This window comes from Panthera leo, chromosome A2 (assembly GCF_018350215.1).
Source record: "Panthera leo isolate Ple1 chromosome A2, P.leo_Ple1_pat1.1, whole genome shotgun sequence".
Lineage (NCBI taxonomy): Eukaryota > Metazoa > Chordata > Mammalia > Carnivora > Felidae > Panthera > Panthera leo.
The window spans coordinates 62,032,633-62,052,930 of NC_056680.1; the positions used below are offsets into that span (position 1 = coordinate 62,032,633).

General features: G+C 55.9%; 1 protein-coding gene across 1 annotated transcript in view; it reads right to left on the reverse strand.

Moving 5' to 3' along the window:
• The window catches only part of TNS3 (tensin 3), a 216,139-nt gene that overhangs the window by 153,639 nt on the left and 42,202 nt on the right, over positions 1-20,298 (reverse strand). Inside the window, exons 3-4 of the mRNA XM_042927325.1 lie at positions 16,326-16,434; positions 9,647-9,684 (exon numbers count right to left, since the gene is read on the reverse strand). Of these exons, the coding sequence (XP_042783259.1) occupies positions 9,647-9,684; positions 16,326-16,434 (147 nt within the window). The remainder of the gene's footprint in view (positions 1-9,646; positions 9,685-16,325; positions 16,435-20,298) is intronic.

Sequence of the window (20,298 nt, forward strand, 5' to 3'; positions counted from 1 at the left end):
GCGGAGAACCACGGTCAACACAGGACCTGCCCACAAGCCCAGCGGGAACAGGGTCCTCCAGGCAGGGCCCCGGCGGCTGCCATGTGGGCAGGTAACTGGGCTCCTTGCCCGGGTTTGCCTGGAAATGCTCCTCCGGGTGGGGCGGGAGGCCACAGAGTCCTCTGAACAAGGACAACGACGATGCAAAGGGATGGGCACACAGAGCACAGAACGGAATTAAAACAATACAATACTGCCCGGCATTCATCTGATTACAAACATTTGCTGGAGACCAGAAATCTCAGGGGAGTCTATTGTGGGAACAATGTCCTAGTCATGCCTCTCAAGGGGGCGCGGAAGAGCCCCCATGAGGCCACTGTGGGACGCTTGCTCAGTGACCAGCTCGCACTCCTGTCCTGGGTCTGCGTGACCAGATCAGGCCAAGTGGGGAGGCCTGGCACCTCCCTGATGGTCTCACTTTCCAGGAGAGGCAGCTGGGGGCCTCAGAGGCAAAGTGTCGTGTGCAGGACCCCAAGCACCTGAACAAGGCCAGAATCGAGCCCTACAGACTCCCTGGCCTGGGCCCCTATCAGATTCCTGACTCCAAAGTTTTTGCAAAGAGAGAGAGAAAAAAAAAAGACATCATCAGTAGCTTAATAAGATGACAATGGCTTGCTAAAGAACCAGAAAAAAAATCTCATAAATACAATTTAATCACATAAAGGCAATTATATATTATGTAACTTAAGCAGCTTTAAAAAAAAAACCGTGTTGGGGCGCCTGGGTAGCTCAGTCGGTTGAGCAGCCGACTTCGGCTCAGGTCATGATCTCTTGGTCTGTGAGTTCAAGCCCCGCGTCGGGCTCTGTGCTGACAGCTCAGAGCCTGGAGCCTGTTTCAGATTCTGTGTGACCCTCCCCCATTCATGCTCAGTCTCTCTCTGTCTCAAAAATAAATAAACGTTAAAAAAAAAATTAAAAAAAAAAAAAAACGTGTTTACTGTCTGGTCATTTGAAAGACCAAGATGTAACTGCGCCCAACTCCTGGACCCATTTCCTCAAGAAAACTGCAGGTCTCAAATCCAAGCCATTCAGAACCAGTTTCATCCCGACCAGCCTGCAAATGCATCACAAGTGACCGAGAATTGATAATCATAAGAGTATCCGAGGCGGCAGATAACCTACATTTTAATTAACTAGAAGAAACCGACGGCCACCCCTGCAATAACGCCTGTGCTATGTGCAAAGCTTCCCTGTGAGGAGCCAAGCAGGTTGTGTCTTCGCGGTGGGGGCATCACCGCACTTTGGAGCGCGACTCTGCTGCGCCCCGATCAGGCGGGAACAGGACAGAGGGTGGGCTGGCACCCAGGAGACGCGCAGAACCAGGCAGGTCCCGCGAGCGCCGTCCTTTGCTGTATCCCCACAGGGGGACTGGAGGCAAGCAGCTCTCAACTGTCACCTTTCAAAGCACAAAGCAGCAGCGAGGACCCCACAGGTGATGTTGGACCAAGAAAGACTATGACACCCCGGGTGTCCACCTGCTTCAGGGGCAAAGGCCACGAACCTCAGAGGGGGGCAGACGAACCTCAGAGGGGGCAGATGGAGGAGGGTCTCCAGCGGTACAGCAGGTGCCTGTGGGGCGAGAGCACTGTCCCCGCCTCCCGTGTGGTCACGCCCACCGGCCCATGGTCAGGCTGCACATTTAGGACGCAAAGCTTTTCCAACCATGTGCTTCAATTTTAAATTAAAGTTTACCTTTTAAATATAATATACACACATTTCAAAGGCACTGAGTCCGTTGGATAGGACAGAAAAGTCCCAAGAGGCACAACCCCTGCCCTCCCCGCAAACCCATCTTCGCACGTCCTCTGTCCTCCCCGTGCCCTCTCCTAGTGGCCTGATCAGCTCAGGTGGCCCCTCCTTCCTCAGCCACTGTGGTTTCCTCTACTCCCAGCAAGCCCCTCCTCTCTTTCTTCCTCCACTAAGCCCCTCCCCTCCCCACCAAGCCCCTCCCCCACCCGGCCCCTCCTCTTTCCTCCCTCCAGCAAGCCCCTCCCCTCTCCCATCAAGCCCCTCCCCCACGAAGCCCCTCTCCTCTTTCTCCTTCCAGGAAGCCCTGACCCTCCCCATCTAGCCCCTCCCCCACCCAGCCCCTCCTCTTTCCTCCCTCCAAGACCCTCCACTCCCCATCAAGCTCCTCCTCTTTCCTCCCTCCACCAAGCCCCTCCCCTCCCAATCAAGCCCCTCCCCCACAAAGCCCCTCTCCTCTTTCTCCTTCCAGGAAGCCCGGAGCCTCCCTACCAAGCCCCTCCTCCCTCTCTTCCACCAAGCCCTCTTCCCCTCTCCCCCACCAAGCCCCCCACACACACTTCATAGGAACAACTGTGTGGTGGGAGGTCTTTGCAGACAGGGAGATGGGGTAAGAGCCCTCCCTGGGCTCGGACACCCGCACCAGACAGATAGGAGATAGCACCGCCGTGTGCAAGGTGCACGGGGCCAGGAGAAAGTGTGCGCTGTGCCAAAACTCCTGAGTACAGAGTGCGCGCTTTTGTTTTTCTTTAAGAGACCAGCCTAAGAAGGACAGGACCCCTCCCCGTGACGTTTTTAACACCTTCCTCTTGCTGCCAGAGAAAGGAAAAGAAGGCACAAACATGCTGCAGTCTTTTGAGGAAGGAACGGGTCCGCCCCACAGGGGGTGCTGAAGGGGACTTCCCCAAAAACACTCCTGCAAGGTCCACGAATAGCACAGTGAACTGTTTGGTTTGCACCAACTCCCCTTGATCCAGGGAAGGGCTGCCAACACAAGGAAAAAATGACAAATTCTGACAGCTTGCAACTTCTCCTCAAATCTGAAAAGAAAACATTTAACTCGGGCATCAGGGGGCAGAGGCAGGCTGCCCCCCCGCCCCCGAGTGTCCACAAAGACCTCCCTGGGTTCTCCCATCACAAGCTACACTGGAGTTCACGGTTACAAAGTCCCGCCGCACCCAGAGCCGTCTGCAGCCCCATCCATCTGCCGTGGTCTGCCCAAAAACGCCAGACTTAACTCCCTGCTGGCCCTCCGTGTGCACCCCCCATTTCCCTGTGCAGCACAGAACTTTCCAACGGGCCTCCCACGGCTGGGTCAACATGCCCCACACACTTCTTAAGTCAAAAATAAGCCTCTAAAAGGACAAAAAGGCATTAAATAAAGACTCTGGAATCAGAATTGTGATGTCAGAACCATTGTGAACTATTCAGGCATGCTGTCCTCTCTGCCCCCCGAAAAAGCAGAAGCCTGGGGTGCCCCCCTGCAAGGATCGAGGGGCAGGCCCAGCTGCGTGGGGGCAGAGGGAACCCTGCGGGGTTCAGAGCTGCAGGTACAGGGACACAGGGGACCCGCTCTGCACGGCCCACGACACCAGCGCCTGGCCCACCAAGACTGCCAGCCGCGGAAAGAATGGGCCAGGGAAGATGCACAGAGAGAAAAGCAGAGGACAGCAATGGTCTGTGAATTCTAACAGGTGCACTGCAGCCGTGGGGCGTGAGCAAAGGGTCTGGGGGAAGAGGGTCCATGAAGCCACAGGAGCACCAGGCACGGGCAGGCTGGGGAGGGCGCAGGGCAGCAGCACGGTGGTTGGTGGGGGGGACCCCGGGGAGCTGGGGAGAGAGGCTGGCGGCACAATGGGGGCACGGAGTACAGATTCTGAGCAGCTCAAAACATGTATGCTGGTCCATAAAAGGCGGTAGTGTGTCTGGAAAAGTAAATCACAAACAGGGATTAGCTCACAGGCAATGTGAGCGAGGGACAAAGAACTGGCATCTTCTAGAAAGCAGCCAGGGCCACTGTAGACACAGGCGAGTGGCAAGGCGACCGTGGAGAGTCTGGAGAGGTCTGGAGAGGGGACCCCCCCTTGGGCCCCCCTTGTATGGCAGACAGAGGTGATGAGCAGGCCACCAGGAGCATGTGGAAGTCAAACGTGGCAGCATCAGGGGCGTGTGAGCTGATCCACGGCACGTGGGTGGCTTGGAAGGAGCCACAGGGGTACATCCGGCCTGGGGGTCAGCAGGTCATAACCTGCACCTGCACGCCTGAGCGGGGCAGGGCAGGGAGTCAGGAGATGCAGAGAGTAGCTGTCACAGCAGGTAGGTGGGATGGTGCCACCCCAAGAGGGGACAGATGAAGAATTCCACATGCATCTGGCACATGCAGCCGCAGGGCCAGACGGGGGGGGGGGGGGGGGGGGGGGGGGGGCACGGAGCCGGCCAGAGCCAAGGCAGCCCCGACAGGGACGAACGTGGGGGCGGTCCCGGTCTCAGGAACAACGAGCCCGCTCCAATGCCACTGGCCAGACAGAACCACGTTCAGGTTGGGCCCACGCTGCGTAAGAGGCACAAACTGAGCCAATTAAATGAGATTTGTCTGCTTGAAGAAGATCCTATTCCCGGGAAGAGAAAACACACCACACTTTAGCGTCGTGTAAACAGTTAAGGAACAAAACGCATACTGATTTGTGCTGTTCATGCACGGGTCAACGTGCCAGGAGACAGCTGAACTAGGACAATGATGACCGTGACCGCAGAGAGTATAGTCTCCAGTTACCGCAGCTGCAGAGAAATACACCTGTTTCTAGGACGCAGGATGCAAATGAGCCCAGTACTCCAGTTCAAGGCGGAGACGCTCCCTCCAGAAGGCCCCCCCAGGCTGCTGAAGCTGGTTCTCGGAACCGCTCGTGAAAGATGCCTGTGTTCCGATTTCGTGATGAAAGGGACCACGGCCAGAGCTATAGCTTCCATGGGGCAGTCAAGCTCAGGCCCGGGGTGTCTCTGTGGGCCCCCCGGTTTTGCGGGCTGCTTCTGATGGCTACACGTGGAAAGTTCTATCTTCCACTGCCGTTCTCCCAGACGGAGAGCAGGCGTGAGGACAGAGTTTCGCAAACCGGTGAATCCGGTCACTGACGCTTAGAAAGAAGGAAAGTCTTAGAGGAGCGCTCCTTCTTGGTTTTGTCCACAGTCGAGGGCCACGCGCCCCCAGCAGCCTGTCAAACCATTACTGCTGCCATTCGTCCCGCTCCCCCACGTCCCACAGATGCAGGGGACACAGGACACTGGCTAATCTGTCACGCAGGCCTCCGTTCGAGGGGTCTCTGTAAAGCATAAGACACTCAGGCCAAGTGTGACAAGGCAGGAAGGGCCGTGCTCCCAGGAACCTTCCAGAATGTCCACATTTAAACGGCTGCGGCTCTGCACCTCCCCTCTCGTGGAGCTGACTTCAGAGGCTGAGCCAAGCCCTTTGAGGAAAACCAGTGACCGAGGCAAGAGCAGGGACCTCACCACACACTAATGCCAGCGATTCCGGGATTCATCAAAAATCCAGTCGTCCCCACAGGCCCAGAGCCCCGCCACCAACAGAGTCCCGGAGACGTGCCCCCAGCCCTGCTGGCACTTCCAAAGGCAGCCTGAGAAACTAGCACTGCCCAGAACTCCAGGCTCACACTGGAGAGGAAGGATCCGAGCAAAGCCCTGGGTTGGGGGGGGGGGGGGAGGGGGACAGACATCCCCACAGGCATCATCCCTGGGACAGAAGCAGACACCGCGGGACCAGGCCTGGAGCCTCCCGCTGTTTCGGAGAAGAAGCAGAGGGTGCGGGCTGGGGGTGGCGAGGCCCCAGCTCCACAGCCAATCCAGGAAGAGTGCACGGACGGCAAAAATCTGACACCCCTGACGCAGTGGCCAGTGACAGTCCCCGCTTGCGGGTCCGATGAGGGGAGCGCCCGAAGGACCACACCGGGGACACTCGCAAGCAGGGGAACCAGCAGGTGTAAGTTCATGGTTACAACGTCTCGCTTACACCAGTGGACACCTGGCAACACCAAGGACAGGCATGACAGTGGTTTCTGAGGACATCTCGGGCTCTGGGCCTCGTGGCAACTCCTGCACCAACCATGGCCATAACACAGGCATCACTAGCACGTGAGGCCGGCAGAGGCAGGAGCCGAGGGCTGAGCTGCCGCAGCCCAGCCTGAACCTTCAGGGAGAGGAGCCACGTGCCCATTACCAAGCTCGGCATCTGGCAGGGGGAGGTGGGGGTGGAGGCTAAAGGCTCCCAGCTTGGCAGCCACGTGACAGCCACAGAAAGCAGGCCCTGCGGCAGCCGGTGACCCCTCACCCCTCCTGAAGGGGGCCTCCACTCACGGAGGTACAGTCCTATACTTTATCTCCAGCAAGGCATGTCCAGAAAGGGGAGCGGCGAGCTGGCCCTGGGCAGCACACCGTGGAAGGGACAAAGGGGTCTGAGCACAGAGGCCTGGCTCCCGAGACAGGTGGCAGGTGGCTCTGCCGAGGCTGGCGGGGGGACCCTGCACAAGGTGTCTGCCCCACAGCCCCTGCACGTGTTCAGCTCTGCCATGTCACGGGTCAGTCCCCACGCGGAGGCCTCACTATCCGGAGGTCTGCAGAAAGAGTGCTGATTCAATACTTAACGCTCTGAACTGAGGGCGCCTCTGAGAGCACGTGTGTCTGGTCTGGGCCGACGTGGAAGGGACCACATTGGACCATACACATCTTGGCCATCAAGTGGGAGGGCCTCCTACCCTCCCACTCGCCAAAGCCCAGTGGAACCCCGCCTTCGGCACACTTGGGAGATACCGGGGAACCCCCATCCCCTGCCTTTCTAAAAAGGTTCTTTCTCCTACTTCCTTATGCTCCTGCCAGTGAGTCAACCAGCGGCCAAGGGAAAAACCAACTCATGATGCCCAAACGATGCACAAGGCTCCAGTGAATGAGCACGGCCTCCCAGGGAGCAAAATATTTGGAATCCCAAACTTTGCAGCCATTATACATAGATTGTGGGACTTCCTGAAAACCTAAATAATCAAGATTACCATAATCAACAGAGAAGAACATAATCCACGCGGACTGGGGGACATATCACTCACCTGTTTGACCCATGAACAAACCGTAGCCCCAGAGACTTACTCCAGCAGACAAGAAGCCCCCACGGGGATCACAACCTGGGTCACTGGCCCCGAGTGCCCCCTGAGCTCAAGGCCTTGCCTGAGGGGCCACACTGCCCAACGGCCAGGAAGACACTGACCTAAGTCCATCCGGCCTTCTAGGTCCCAACTCGTGGTTCGGCTTCCCTGCCTGAGACCTGTGGCCTGTGGCTCAGCTGGGTTTCTGGAAGATGGCTCTCTCCTTGGCGATGACAGTACGGTGGGGTTCACTGAGGAGGTCACAGAGGGAACCCACCGTGCCTGCCTTCCCCAGGTCAGTGAGCAGCTGGACCTTGTTCTAAACCACAGTACCCCCTTGTCGGTCAGGAAAGCCAGCAAGCCCTGGGCACGTTGCACGTGCGCGCGTGCACACACACACACACACACACACATACACACACACGAGGTAAGCAGGGACCCACGCTGCCTGGGAGAGCCGCATCTCGGCTCCTGGGAGACATAACTGTCCCCCACCCCTTATCTCCAGGGGCAGCTGGGAGTTTATGGCCCCTCTAGGCGCGGCAGCAACGGCACTATGGATCTGGAATAAGAAGGGGCTTTGTTATTGCTGGTGGAATGCCCTCCTGCCTTTCAAAGCTGGCTATCGAAAAAACCGAATACGGATACATTTCCCCTACCCTGATCTACTGAGAGAGAACGCTTATCTACCTCTCAGCAAACTGCCAATTACTGCGGCTAGAAATGCCATAATCGGTGATAGCTAAGACTTCTGGTATAGTCTCTGAGCCAAAGAATTCAATCCCATAAGTAGCCGGCTCTGGGCCCCTTCAAGAAACGGTGCCAACAGGAGCAGGGCTCAATTCTTCTCTGTCAGGCAGGCGTGGCCGGGCCTGTGATACTGTCACAGATGGAGGTGCACAGTGGCACACACACAACACACACTCGCATGCATGCATCTGCATGTACACATATATGCACATCCAGGCACACACACACATGCACACACATCCAGGCACACACACAGGATGACAGGACAGCCAGCACTGCTGTTCGGATGCACATCATCTGACAGCTCTGAGAGGTGGGGGAACCAGGGGTTCGAAGAGGACGGTGCTGCCGGCCCCCAGGCCGGGTGACCCTCTCCACTCCCAGTGCGCTCCAAATCCCCCATACAAAAAGTTTAAAAAGAAAACTCATTTAATCTCTTCCTTGAAAAAAAAACACAGGGCCGGACTAGCCTTCCATGTGTGTGTGCATGTGAGAGTACATGTGTCTGTGTGTGAAGAGTATGACTGTGACCTGTGTGAATAGTGTGTGTGTATGTGTGTGTGTGTATATTCCTGCATGGGTGTGAGGTGTGTGTGCATGTATGTGTGTGTGCGTTCCTGTATGGGTGTGACCTGTGTGTGTGTGCATGTGCGTGCATGTGTGTGTGCGTGTGTGCCTGTATGGCAGTGACCGTGTGCGTGTGCGCATGTGTGTGCATGTATGTTTCTGTATGGGTGTGACCATGTACATGTGTGCGTGTACATTCTTGTACAGGTGTGACGTGTGTGCGCGCGCATGTGTGTGCATGTGTGTTCCTGTATGGCTGTGACTGTGCGTGTGTGCGCATGTATGTGCACATGGCGTTCCTGTATGGCTGTGACCATGTGTGTGCACATGGCGTTCCTGTATGGCTGTGACCGTGTGCGTGCATGTGTGTGCGTGTGTGTTCCTGTATGGCTGTGACTGTGTGCATGTGTGCGCATGTGTGTGCGTGTGGCGGGCAGGGTGAAGGGACTCGGCATCCCTGGCCCCCCCACATAGAACTTCACGAGAAGCCAGCTCAAGCGTGAGCCCGCCCCCAGCACCCAGCCCTGCCCGGAGCCGGCGCCAGTCGGAAATTCCCAGCAACAGCTGCCCAGGAGGAGCCCGGCAGCCACAGAATCCCAAGGCTCTCCAAAAGCCCATCTCCCCTGGGACCTCCAGCCACGGGGCCTGCGGGACCTGGAGGGGGGGGGCTCCCACCAAGGCAGGGCGGGCCAGCCAGAGTGGGGGTGCCACATGCTCAGGCCCCACTGCGGACCGCCAGCATGCCTGCAAAACTTGGAGGTGCAGACACCGTGACCCAGGCAGAAAACCAAGCCTCAGTCCAAGGGTTCCCATGATGGCCCACCGCCACCTCCAGGCCTCCTCACTGCCCCACAGAGGTCCTAACCCCACCCCAGCACCCCAGACTTCCAGTGCTTCTAGGGGTGCTCGGCAACTCAGCCCTCCAAGGAACTCAAACCCCAGCCCAACTCTCCCCGATTCAGGGCCCCCAACTCCCGTGACAGCCTGAGAACCCCAACCGATCTAAGAACAACTAACCCTAATGAGCCCCCCAAACCCCCCCTACCAGGCCTGTGCCCTAAACCCTATTCCCACCCCCACAGAGCCCCGAAAAGCGGCATGATGTAATCATGAGAAAGAAGGGGGAGGCCTGTGCCGAGGCCAGGGCCAATTACTTGATTCTCATCTGAAACCAAATTCTTGAGTTTTACTTTCTAGAATTAGGAACACAGAGCCCAAGGCTCTAAGGCTTCCTCAGAGACGAAAAGTATACGTGCTATCGAAGCATCTAGCAGCCCTTTCCCGAGGGTTTCACGCCTGTGGCCACAGGCCAAGGCGTCCGCCTTCTGCACCCGCCTGCCGTGGGGCAAAGGCCAAGGCGGGGTCACGGCCCCCGGGGAAGGAGCTCAACGGGTGCTTACCTTGGCTTCACATTTCTTGTGGCAGGGATACTTGCAGGCTGCAAGACAAAGAGAAAGAAGGTGTGTAAGTGGAGCAGGTTCTGCAGCACCAGGTCTGGCACCCACAAACCCTCTGGACCCTTGGGGATCGGAGCTGCAGGGGGGGGGGTCCGCCCCCACCCAGTGGCTCCAAGCTTCGGCCCAGAGCCCAGTGCCCATGGTGTGCAGGCACCCAGCTGTGGGCGGCGCTCCCGGGATCCCGGGAGGAGACCCGTGGTGGATCTGAGTTGTACGAAGCCTCCTCGGTGCCCGGGGGGATGCCAGCTTCTCCCTGTGGATGGGTGGACGGGAAACTAGAAAATCCACAACCTCCCCCCCCCCCCCCCACCCCCCCCCCCCCCCACCAGAGCCAGACCTGGCGCCTGTCACTTAGTGAGAAAGCTGCCAGCGGAGCGCCACACTCCCCGCGCTTCCGGACGGCCTGGGAACGCACTGTCAGAATCAATCCACGTCTGAATTCCTGCAAGGGAATCCTTCAGCTGGGGCCATTGTGTGAGCAGCAGAGAGACTGTGTCAGTCCGGGGGGCCCCCGACGGTGCAGACTTAGAGCCGGAACCAATGGGGATTTCGCAGGCCTGCCCTCCGGAGGCTGTGGCCAGGCTGATGGCAGGACAGCACCAGCGGCCCCCACGAGCCTCGGGCACGCGGCCAGTGCCCAGATGCCAGGCAGAAACCGCGGGGCAGGGAACCCCATCGTGGGGTCCAGGGGGCAGCTGTGAGATGGGGGGCAAGGACCTAATCGACCGCACTGCCCGGAGCCGGGCCAGTGACCTCTCTGGGCCTCCATTTCCTCTCCCGGGGTGACGGCAATGCCCAGGGGACCCATTCAAGAGACCACTTTCAGACTACAAACACAATGTCAAGGTACGCAAGTGTGCGGGGTCCTGAGCGAATAAGGCCTCGGGGGTCAGGAGGCAGGCCCCAAACCCGGCTAGCATGTGGAAGCCCAGACTGTTCCCCCAACACACACACACACACACACACACACACACACACACACACACACACACACACACACCGTCCCTCTCTGCTCCAGGAGCTGGACTCAGAAACGCTGAACTGATGCAGGTCCCTGCAGGACTGACTGAGGATGCCTCAAAGTAAGGCGGCCGCTGGCGGATGGTTACTGGATCTCCAGGACCAATGGCCAGGGTAGTTATCTTCGCGGGATCTCTTTTCTGAATGGTTTCTCTCTGCCTCTGAGGTTTGTGAGATTATCCGCAAAGACAAATATTTACTCTCTGTGTCCTAATGGGTGCACACAGCCAACAGGCCATGAGGGATTTCCTCATCAGAATGGGCTCGCCTCCAGAAAGGGCTTCAAGGTGAGAAACGCGGAGGGAAACACGGCCAGGGGCTGGAGGGCAGCGGGGGTCCCGAGGCAGAAGCCGTCCGGCAGAGGCCCACGGCCCTTGCGTAAGTGAGAAGTAGCAGAAATGCACGGAGGAACCGCCCTGGCGGGGTGGGTGGCTTGCAGCCTGGGACTGGGACGGGAATCTCGTGGTGGTCAGACTTCCAGGATGGCCCGAGGGACCCGTGTGCCCCTGCAAAGAGCCTCATGTGGGGGAACTGAGGCCTCGCCAGCCACCGAGGGAGCCAGCTCGGAAGGCCTGGTTAGAGCCACAGGCCTCCCAAACCCCTGTCCCACAGACGCAGGGAGAAATGAGACACGCTGTCGCCACGGGTCGGCACGAACTTCTGGAGGAATCCACCACGCCGTGGCAGATAATTACGATCACGGGCCAACTCAACCCGGAAAGGGCTCTGGTCAGCGGCAGGGTGACGGTAGTGTGACACATTCATGGTGAACAGCCAGCCGACTCAGCCAGAAGAGAGCCAAAGGCAAAGCCGCGACATTCACAAAGGTCGACTTTACAGCAACGTGGTACAAACCATGCAAGCGCTAAGGTGGAGACCCAAGAGGTGGGCCGTTGCTTCTAGAACAGACGCTGGCGACCCCCATAGTTTTATGGACGGCCCCTCGGGTTGTCCTCAGAGTAGCGATTTGGTGGTCAACCTGAGGCCCCACCACGTCCCCCCCATCCCAGCACTTCACGGACACCTCCACCTGCCACCTTGGCCCCGTGCCGCTGTCTCTGCCTAGAGCTCCCCACACACCCTTCCGTGTCCCACTGACTCATTTCTTTCTCCAAGACTGAAAGCGGCAGCCGCCTTCTCCACCTGGAAGCCCTCCATCACTCCTCCTAGGCCGGGCTAAGTGCGTCAGTGTGTTCCAGAAGCCCAAGCCTGCCTTCCTCTCCCACTCCCCACTGCTCAGCACTTCACAGTGATCTCTGCCCCCGTCTGCCTCCTCCGGACCGAGCTCACCCAGGACGGTGTCCTAGGTTGTACACCACCAACCTCCCGCAAGAGCATAATGAACACAAGCAAGGGCGGCTCGTGCCCACCGAACAATCACCGCACACAAGGTCGCCGCAGTAACACCTTCCACGGCACAGGCTTGCTGGACTTTCACACGTTTCCTCTGACCGCCAGCCTCGCCCTAACCTCGTACCCTTCTCAGAAGCCAACACGGCCACTCACGCCCTGCTGCTGTTTGCTTCTGGCTTTCCTGCTGTATAATCGACAAAATTGTATATATTTAAAGGGTACATACAGCTTGAATACTTGACACAAGCCTACATTGTGAGGCATTTGCCACAATCACGTTAATTATCACGTCTATCGCATGACGTGTGTGTGAACGCTTAAGATCTATTCTCACAGCGGGGAGCCTGGGAGGCTCAGTCGGTTAACTGTCCGACTTCGGCTCAGGTCATGATCTGACAGCTCACGGGTTCGAGCCCTGTGTCGGGCTCTGTGCCGACAGCTCGGAGCCTGGAGCCTGCTTCGGATGCTGTGTCTCCCTCTCTCTCCCTCAAAACTAAATAAATGTGAAAAAAGAAGAGAGAGAGACAGAGAGCGAGTGGAGATCAATGCCACGGGTCGAGTGGGGGCTGCACTCAGCGCAGCCCTGCTGGAAGAAGGTCGAGGGTCCGCGTGGGGCCTGTGCCTCCTTCAGGCTCTGAGGCCTGGAGGACAGACAGGCATCCAGTCTTCCACCGCGTCCCTTCACCCCCAGGGTCTGTGCGCCGCACGCTGGGCTCCCCGTGCAGATACGGGGTCTGCAAAGCGCAGGTGCAAATCCCAGCCCTGCTGCCCAAGGCACCAAGCTGTCCCGGAAGGGCTACCCCCTCCAGAGCCTCGGGGCCCAGGCCAGGCAGCACCCTGCACATGGCACCCCGCACATCCCTCCCGAGCAAGAGACAGCCCTCGCCGCTCAGCCTCAGGTTCACCAGCCTCCCCCTGTCGCTGGGAACTGGCCGGGCGGACAGGCCGGACAGGACCGGGGGCCCCAGCACGAGGACGCCTGACCGGACACATGCACTGCTCGGCCACGCTGCTCTCTCAGTTGACTCGATGGTCCCATCTGCCACCGCGTCCCGGGGTCGTAACACAGCATCGGGCACAAAGCAGGCACTGACGGCGAATACCAGCGATTGGCCACCTACCCCAAGCTTCCCCCATGATCGCTTAGCATACTGTGGACTGGGATGGCTTCATAGACGGGACTCCCCACTCTGTGAGCCCCTCACACACAGGACTCCCAACTCAGACTGTGTTCCTCTCACACACAGGACTCCCCCCACAATCTGTGTTGCCCCCCCCCACAGGACTCCCCCCTCAGACTGTGTTCCCCCCCACACACACACACACAGGACTCCCCTCTCAGACTATGAGCCCCACACACACAGGACACCCCTCACAAACAAGACTTCCCCTCAAACTGTGAGCCCCACACACACGGAACTCCCCCTCAGACCGTGTTCCCCCCACATATAGGACTCCCCCCTCAGACTGTGTTCCCCCCACAGACAAGACTCCCCCCTCAGACCGTGAGCCTCCGCACACAGAGCACAGTTTTCTCATCCTGTCATTCTAGCAGGTGCTTAATGTGTGTTGTTTAGTGAAGGGGCAAAGCCATCATCAAATCCTCCCGACAAAACCGCCTCCCTCCGCTTCCCTCCGGCCTCATCTCCTCAGGCTCCTCCCTAGAGTGCTCCGCTCCACAGCCTTCCTTCATTCTGTCACTTTTCCACCCGGTCTGTCCTCCCCTATCCAGTTTGAGATCCACGCAAAGCCTTTCCGGCGGGATCAGTGCCGCGTGGCCGGGCCCCGTGTCCTCCCGGATCCGTCTTCCCCTCTGGGTGAAATCCCCAAGCTCACATCTGTCAGACCCACTCAGAACCACAACACCGAGGGCACCCACACCTGTACCCTCCACTGGCTTACCTCACATGTGACCAGACTGGGTGTGTGAGAGCATTACCCGTGGAAACTGAACCCCTCAAGCCACCCAAGGGGACCTGGCGGAGCCGCGGGAACAGGTTACCACACACCCTAACTGTGGCCGGCGCACGTGCTCGGAGCAGGTTGAGGCGAACCACAACCAGACACGTAGCCCCACCAACACCCTCATTTCCATCTCTGCATGTCCCTGGAAAGTTCAAGAAATAGGGATAAAATAGCCCCAATGTGCAAGCGTAACCGCTTCTTAAAAATGAAGCTTTTTCGGGGCACACGATGGCCCAGTCGGTTGAGTGTCCGACCCTTGATTTCGGCTCAGGTCATGATCTCATGGTTCGTGAGTTCGAACCCCGCATCAGGCCCTGCACTGACAGCATAGAGTCTGCTTGAGATTCTCTCTCTCCCCCTCTCCCTCTACCCTTCCCTGGCTCACTCACTCGCTCGCTCTCTCTCTTTCTCAAAATCAATAAACTTTTTTAAAAACTAAACTTTTTCTTCTAACCTAGCCACATAGAAAATATGTGGTAAATCAAGAGGTCAAACTGTGAAAACAAGGCATTTGAAAGTCAAGAAGAAGCCAGAAAAGGAACAGCAAAAACATGAGCCTGAGTCACAGAATATACCCCAACCCTTCTCCACCATCACCATCAGCATCATCTCCATTGTCCCATCGTCACCATCACGATCACCATGGTCACCAACACCATCACCAACGTCACCACCATCACCATCACTAACACTTTTGGACACTTTCCTGAGCCGGTCGATCAACGAGCTCTGTGTTCCACATGTACTTATATGCTACCCAGGGTCACTCAAAAGGAAAATTCAAGCACCGACAGGCAGAGCGGGAAATCTCCACCGTCCATGCTCCCCTCCGGCACACCCACTGCTTCTCCAGAAATGAGCCAAAGAAAGGACCTCCCACCACAACCTCACGAAGCTCGCATGTGTGGCTGCTCAGATGACACGTGACGGGCAGGCCTTACTGTCCGTGGGCGCCACGCACACAGGGGCTCGACACGCAAACTCACGTGACGGGTATCGATCACAGGACAGAAAACGACTCATGGTCTCTTTTCTGTCTCTAGTTTACTGAGAAAAGGAAGAGAACATAGAGACAAACTATGTTTTGTCAGGTGCACCAAACAGAACCACAGAAGGGCCATGATTTCCCCTGAGCAGCCAGTCACTCACCCTGCCAGGCCCTGTCTACACTGGCAATGACCTTGCCGAGCTCCCGACTCCAGCTCTGGGAGCAGCATGCCCACATCCTGCCCCCATATGTCCACAGGTGTGTCCATGCGGCAGGGGAAAGGCCCGGTCCTCAGAATGCCGAAAATACCCCAACTCTCCTGATTTACCCCCGTGAGATCAGTCTTTCCACGGGCCTTTATCCCCTGACAATGTCACGGCCACATCGGGAGCCATCAAAGTGATCCCTGAACAAAAGAGTATCAAAGCCTGCCATGCAAGACCTCTCTTGGCCTGGGGTGCAGCTCACAGGGAACCAGTTGAAGGGGGTCCCCCAGACCCTGTCACACAGGCCACCTCCAGGGAGAAAGGAGAGGGCCACACACTAGTAAAGAAGAGGCCTCAAGGTCTCTTGAGATTCTAGGGAGTCGGGCAGGGGGGCACTGCTGGCAGCCGCGAGACTGATGTCTCCGAGAGCACCATCGGCAAGCACTGTGAGGAAGGGTCACCTCCTCACCCTGCGGAAGGAAGTCTGACCATCCTCCCCCGCCCTGTGACGCGGACCCACGACCCCCAGCCCAGACTCCAGGGCTCAAGGGAGCCATTACACACCGTTGTCACAGACTGATTAACGCGCAAGCGGGAGAAACATGTCGCAAACATGTCGACCGCCCGGTGCTTAAGCATCAGATGGCGAAGCTGGTGGCTTTGTCTCCCGACGGCAGTGGCGCCTGACAGCGGGCTGAAGCGCCCCACACAGCAAGCCCTGCCCCCAAGGTGCAGAACGTTCATTTGCAAACTCTTAGGGGGTCAGAGCACACGACTCAATGACCAGCATCATGGACACCACGGGCCGGACAGAGGGCAGTCACGCCCGCACGGTCACTGCTGTCCCCAACCCGACACCAGTAACTCTCTGCTCCTTCTGGACGAGCTTCCTCCCGGCACAAATCTGTGTAAATACGGTGGGTCCCTGCCCAGCACGGCTGGGGGATAAACACAGGCCAGGAAGGGGAATTCTGCGATTTAACTTCTGGAAACTCCCAAAAGAAGGTTTTCATTTTGGTCTTCTGTTTGTTTGTTTGTTTGTTTGCTATGTTTCGGTTTCACAGCAAGAGAATGAGAAACACAGACTCACCTCGGCATGAAATCCCTTGGCTGTCAATAACCTGCTTGCAAACCCCGCACACCTTGGGTTTTTTGAAGGCTGTGCTCTTAAAGCTGTGCAGGCTCGGTAACTCTTCTGGCTGAAAACGCAGAAGGAGAAGCCGTCAGCTCTACAATTCCTAGGGCGTTTGCTCGCTCTTTTCCCTTCCAGGAAACAAGGCGTCCAGGCGGAGTTTGGGAAGAGCTAAAAGAGGAACTTGACCCGTTACACAGAGAAGAAGGAGAAGCCGGCGCTGGGATTCCCCGGGGGAGCCTCGGATACCCCGTCAGCATTCTCGACGCCAGAGCCCCCACGGAAGCGCACCCCCCACCCTGCCCACAAATCCCCCTGCAAATGGGTGATGGGAGTCGGGAGCCGGCACTCATCAGTGCTGTTCATGTGATCGCGTGTTAGCTCCCACGCTGTGGGCGCACAACCACCTAGTTCCCGGACAAAGTACCCCAGAGGCATTCCCGGACCTCATCGCTTGCTTGCTCCTCTGGAAGAAGTGCTCGGCCAACAGCACCACTGTGTTCAGGGGAAGCCAAGTGACTGATAATCCCGGCCCCTTGGCTTCTCCGAGGGAATGTGCACGTCTGTGGAAGGAGAAGCGGTCACGGACGACCAGTGTGTCAGATTCATGGTTCCTCCCTAAACCTGGCACAGCACGGAATCCGCTACGCACACTGGTCCTGAGAGTAAACGAACCACTTACCAACCCAACCCGCGTTGGGAGGGTCAAGGCTCACAGCCGCATCTGATAATCTTACAAAACCTCAACCTGCCTTAGAAACCAAACACCAGTCCTCCTATCCAATTGGTGATACGTGGTGCTGCGTCCCCCACCCCCACCCAGTAACTGACACCCACGTGGATTCACGAGGCCCCACACCGACCACCAGGTGAAGCCTCAACTCCCTGGGAGATGAAATGTTACCAAGAATGTAACTCCAATGATACAAATACAGTTTCTTATAAATGTTTTTAGATCTACACCAGTTCTGTGACCCAGCAATGTCACTCCTGCAGACGCTAAGGCAGAAATAAGTGCATATGCCCACAAGTCTTGTGCAAGAATGGTCAGCGCTGCCTTACTTAATAGTGCCCCAGGGACGCCTGGGCGGTGCAGTCGGGTAACCATCAGACTTCGGCTCAGGTCATGACCTCACGGTTCGTGGGTTCGAGCCCCGCGTTGGACTCTGTACTGACAGCTCAGAGCCTGGAACCTGCTTCCGATTCTGTGTCTTCCTCTCTCTCTCTGCCCTTCCCCTGCTCATGTTCTCTCTCTCTCTCTCTCTCTCTCTCTCTCTCTCTCTCAAAAATAAATAAACACTAAAATAAAAGTCAGGGGCGCCTGGGTGGCTCAGTTGGTTGAGCATCCCACTTCGGCTCAGGGCATGATCTCACGGTCTGTGAATTTGAGCCCCACATCGGGCTCTGTGCTGACAGCTCAGAGCCTGGAGCCTGCTTCGGATTCTGTGTCTCCCTTTCTCTCTGCCCCTCCCCTGTTCACACTCTGTCTGTCTGTCTCTCTCTCTCTCTGTCTCTCAAAAATAAACATTAAAAATAAAAAAATAAAAAGAGTGCCCCAAAGAGGAAATAACCCAAATGTCCATCAGAAGGAGACTGGACAGAGAAAGCCTGATATAGTCCTACCATGGAACACTGTCTCAGGTACACGCAACAGCTTGCTGCTAATACACATGACGTCACGCATCCCGGGTGGGCATCAAAAGCATGACTGTGCTAAACAAAAACACTCCGACACAAAAGCACACAGCGATGCCTATTTATAGGAGGTTCACGAACAGGCGAACCAATCTATCTAGTTCCTCAGAGGCAGGGAAAAAAGTGGCCCGAGTTCTGTGACTGCCCCAGATTCCTGCACCGAGCAAGGTCCCAGGATGCAGGGAAGAAGGGGGCCAAGGTACCTACTACCGGGATGGAAGAGACGGTGCTAAGCGTCCACAGAACAAAGCAGAAAGGGTTCACTCGCCCGAACACAAGACAGAGCTGCATGGAAGACCTAAGATGTGCAGAGGGCCCTCTGAACCGTCCAGCCGGGTACTGACGAGCACGCGCATGCGGATTGTGCGAGCGTCACGGTACGAACTGCCCGAAACAAGGCACAGAAAGAAGAGACCCCCTAAGTAAAGAGATAGATGAACAGAGCATCAGTGAGCGGGGGGAAAGTTCGAGCAGCCTAACACAGGTGTCACCGGGGCCTCTGTAAAGCAAGGAGGGGAATAGTTGAGAAAATAATGGCTAAAACTTCTCCAAAATCTGAGCAAAACTCTAAACCCATAGACTGAAGAACAAATCCCAAGTACAAGAAGTGTGTCAGTGGGGTTTCCGACTTTGGCTTGGGTCATGATCTCACTATTCGTGAGTTCAAGCCCCACGTCGGGCTCTGTACTGACAGCTCAGAGCCTGGAGCCTGGTTCAAAGTCTATGTCTCCCCCTCTCTCTGCCCCTCCCTTGCTCTCTCTCTCTCTCTCTCTCTCTCTCTCAAAAATAAACATCAAACACTAAAAAAGGAAGTGTGCCAGAAATGACACACAATAATCACACTGCTTGAACCCAGTGATACACAGAAAATTGTGCCCCCAGAGGGTAGGAAAAGGCATGTTAGGACAGGGGACAACCATTAGCAAAACAGCAGATTTCTCTCAGAAAATAAAGCAAGTAAGAAAACAGAAGAGAGATACAAAGTGGCGAGAGAAAATCTGCCAACCTAGAATTCTGGACCCGGCAGAAAGAGCTTTCAAAAACTCAAGTGAATTTAAAAATTCTTATGATACACAAAAGCTGAAATAATTCATCACCAGCTGACATGACACCACAAGACAAGCTACACGTCGTCTGAGCGCAAGGAAAATGACTGCGAGCGGAAAGATGGCTTTACGCAGAAGGTACAGCGCCAGAAATGGTTAAGTACGTGCGCAGATCGGTACGTAAGATTTTCTCATACTGGAAACTCACTACAAGATAATTGGCCAGGCAAAAACTAATAATGATGAAACGTGGGGCTCAACACATGTAAAAGTAAATACAATAAAACGGCACAAAGCTCAGGAAAAGAGGAATGGAAGCATTTTACTGGAAGGCTCTCCTACTACCTGTGAAGTTGTATACTATCACGCAAAGGCGACTGTGATAAACTGTAAGCCCCAAAGCAACCACTAAAATGATGAGGGATAGATAGATAATAATCCCACAAAGCAGATAAAAGGAAATTATTGTTTACAAATTCAATTAATCAGGGGTCACCTGGGTGGCTCAGGCGGTGGAGCGTGTGACTCTTGATCTCGGGGTCATGAATTAGAGCCCCATGCTGGGTAGAGAGATTACTTAAAAAATAAAATATTAAAAAAAATAAAAAAATATGGGGCACCTGGGTGGCTCGGTCTGTTAAGCGTCCAACTTCAGCTCAGGGCATGATCTCTCACAGTTCGTGGGTTCGAGCCCCACGTGGGGCTCTGTGCTGACAGCTCGGAGCCTGCTTCGGATCCTGTGTCTCCCCCTCTCTCTCTGCACCTCCCCCACTCATGCTCTGTCTCTCAAAAATGAATAAACATTAAAAAAATTGTTAATAAAAATGTAAACAATAATGAATTAAATAAAAGTTCAATTAATCTAAACATGGCAAAAAAGAGAGAGTAGATCAATGACTCGGTGAGAGAAATAGAAAAGGTGGTAGATTGAAACCTCACCGTATCAGGAATCATATTACACAAACAGTTTAAATACCTCAATTAAAAGGCAATGGTCGTCAGATTATACTCTTTTAAAAAGACAAAGAATAGAAAAAATATACAATGATAATGTTAATCAGAGGAAAGCTGGAGTGGCTATACTGCTATCAGACATCGTAGATTCCATATCAAAGAACATTACCCACGATTTCCTAATGATAAAAGCATACACGTCTCAAGAGAGCATACGATCCTAAACATGTACGCAC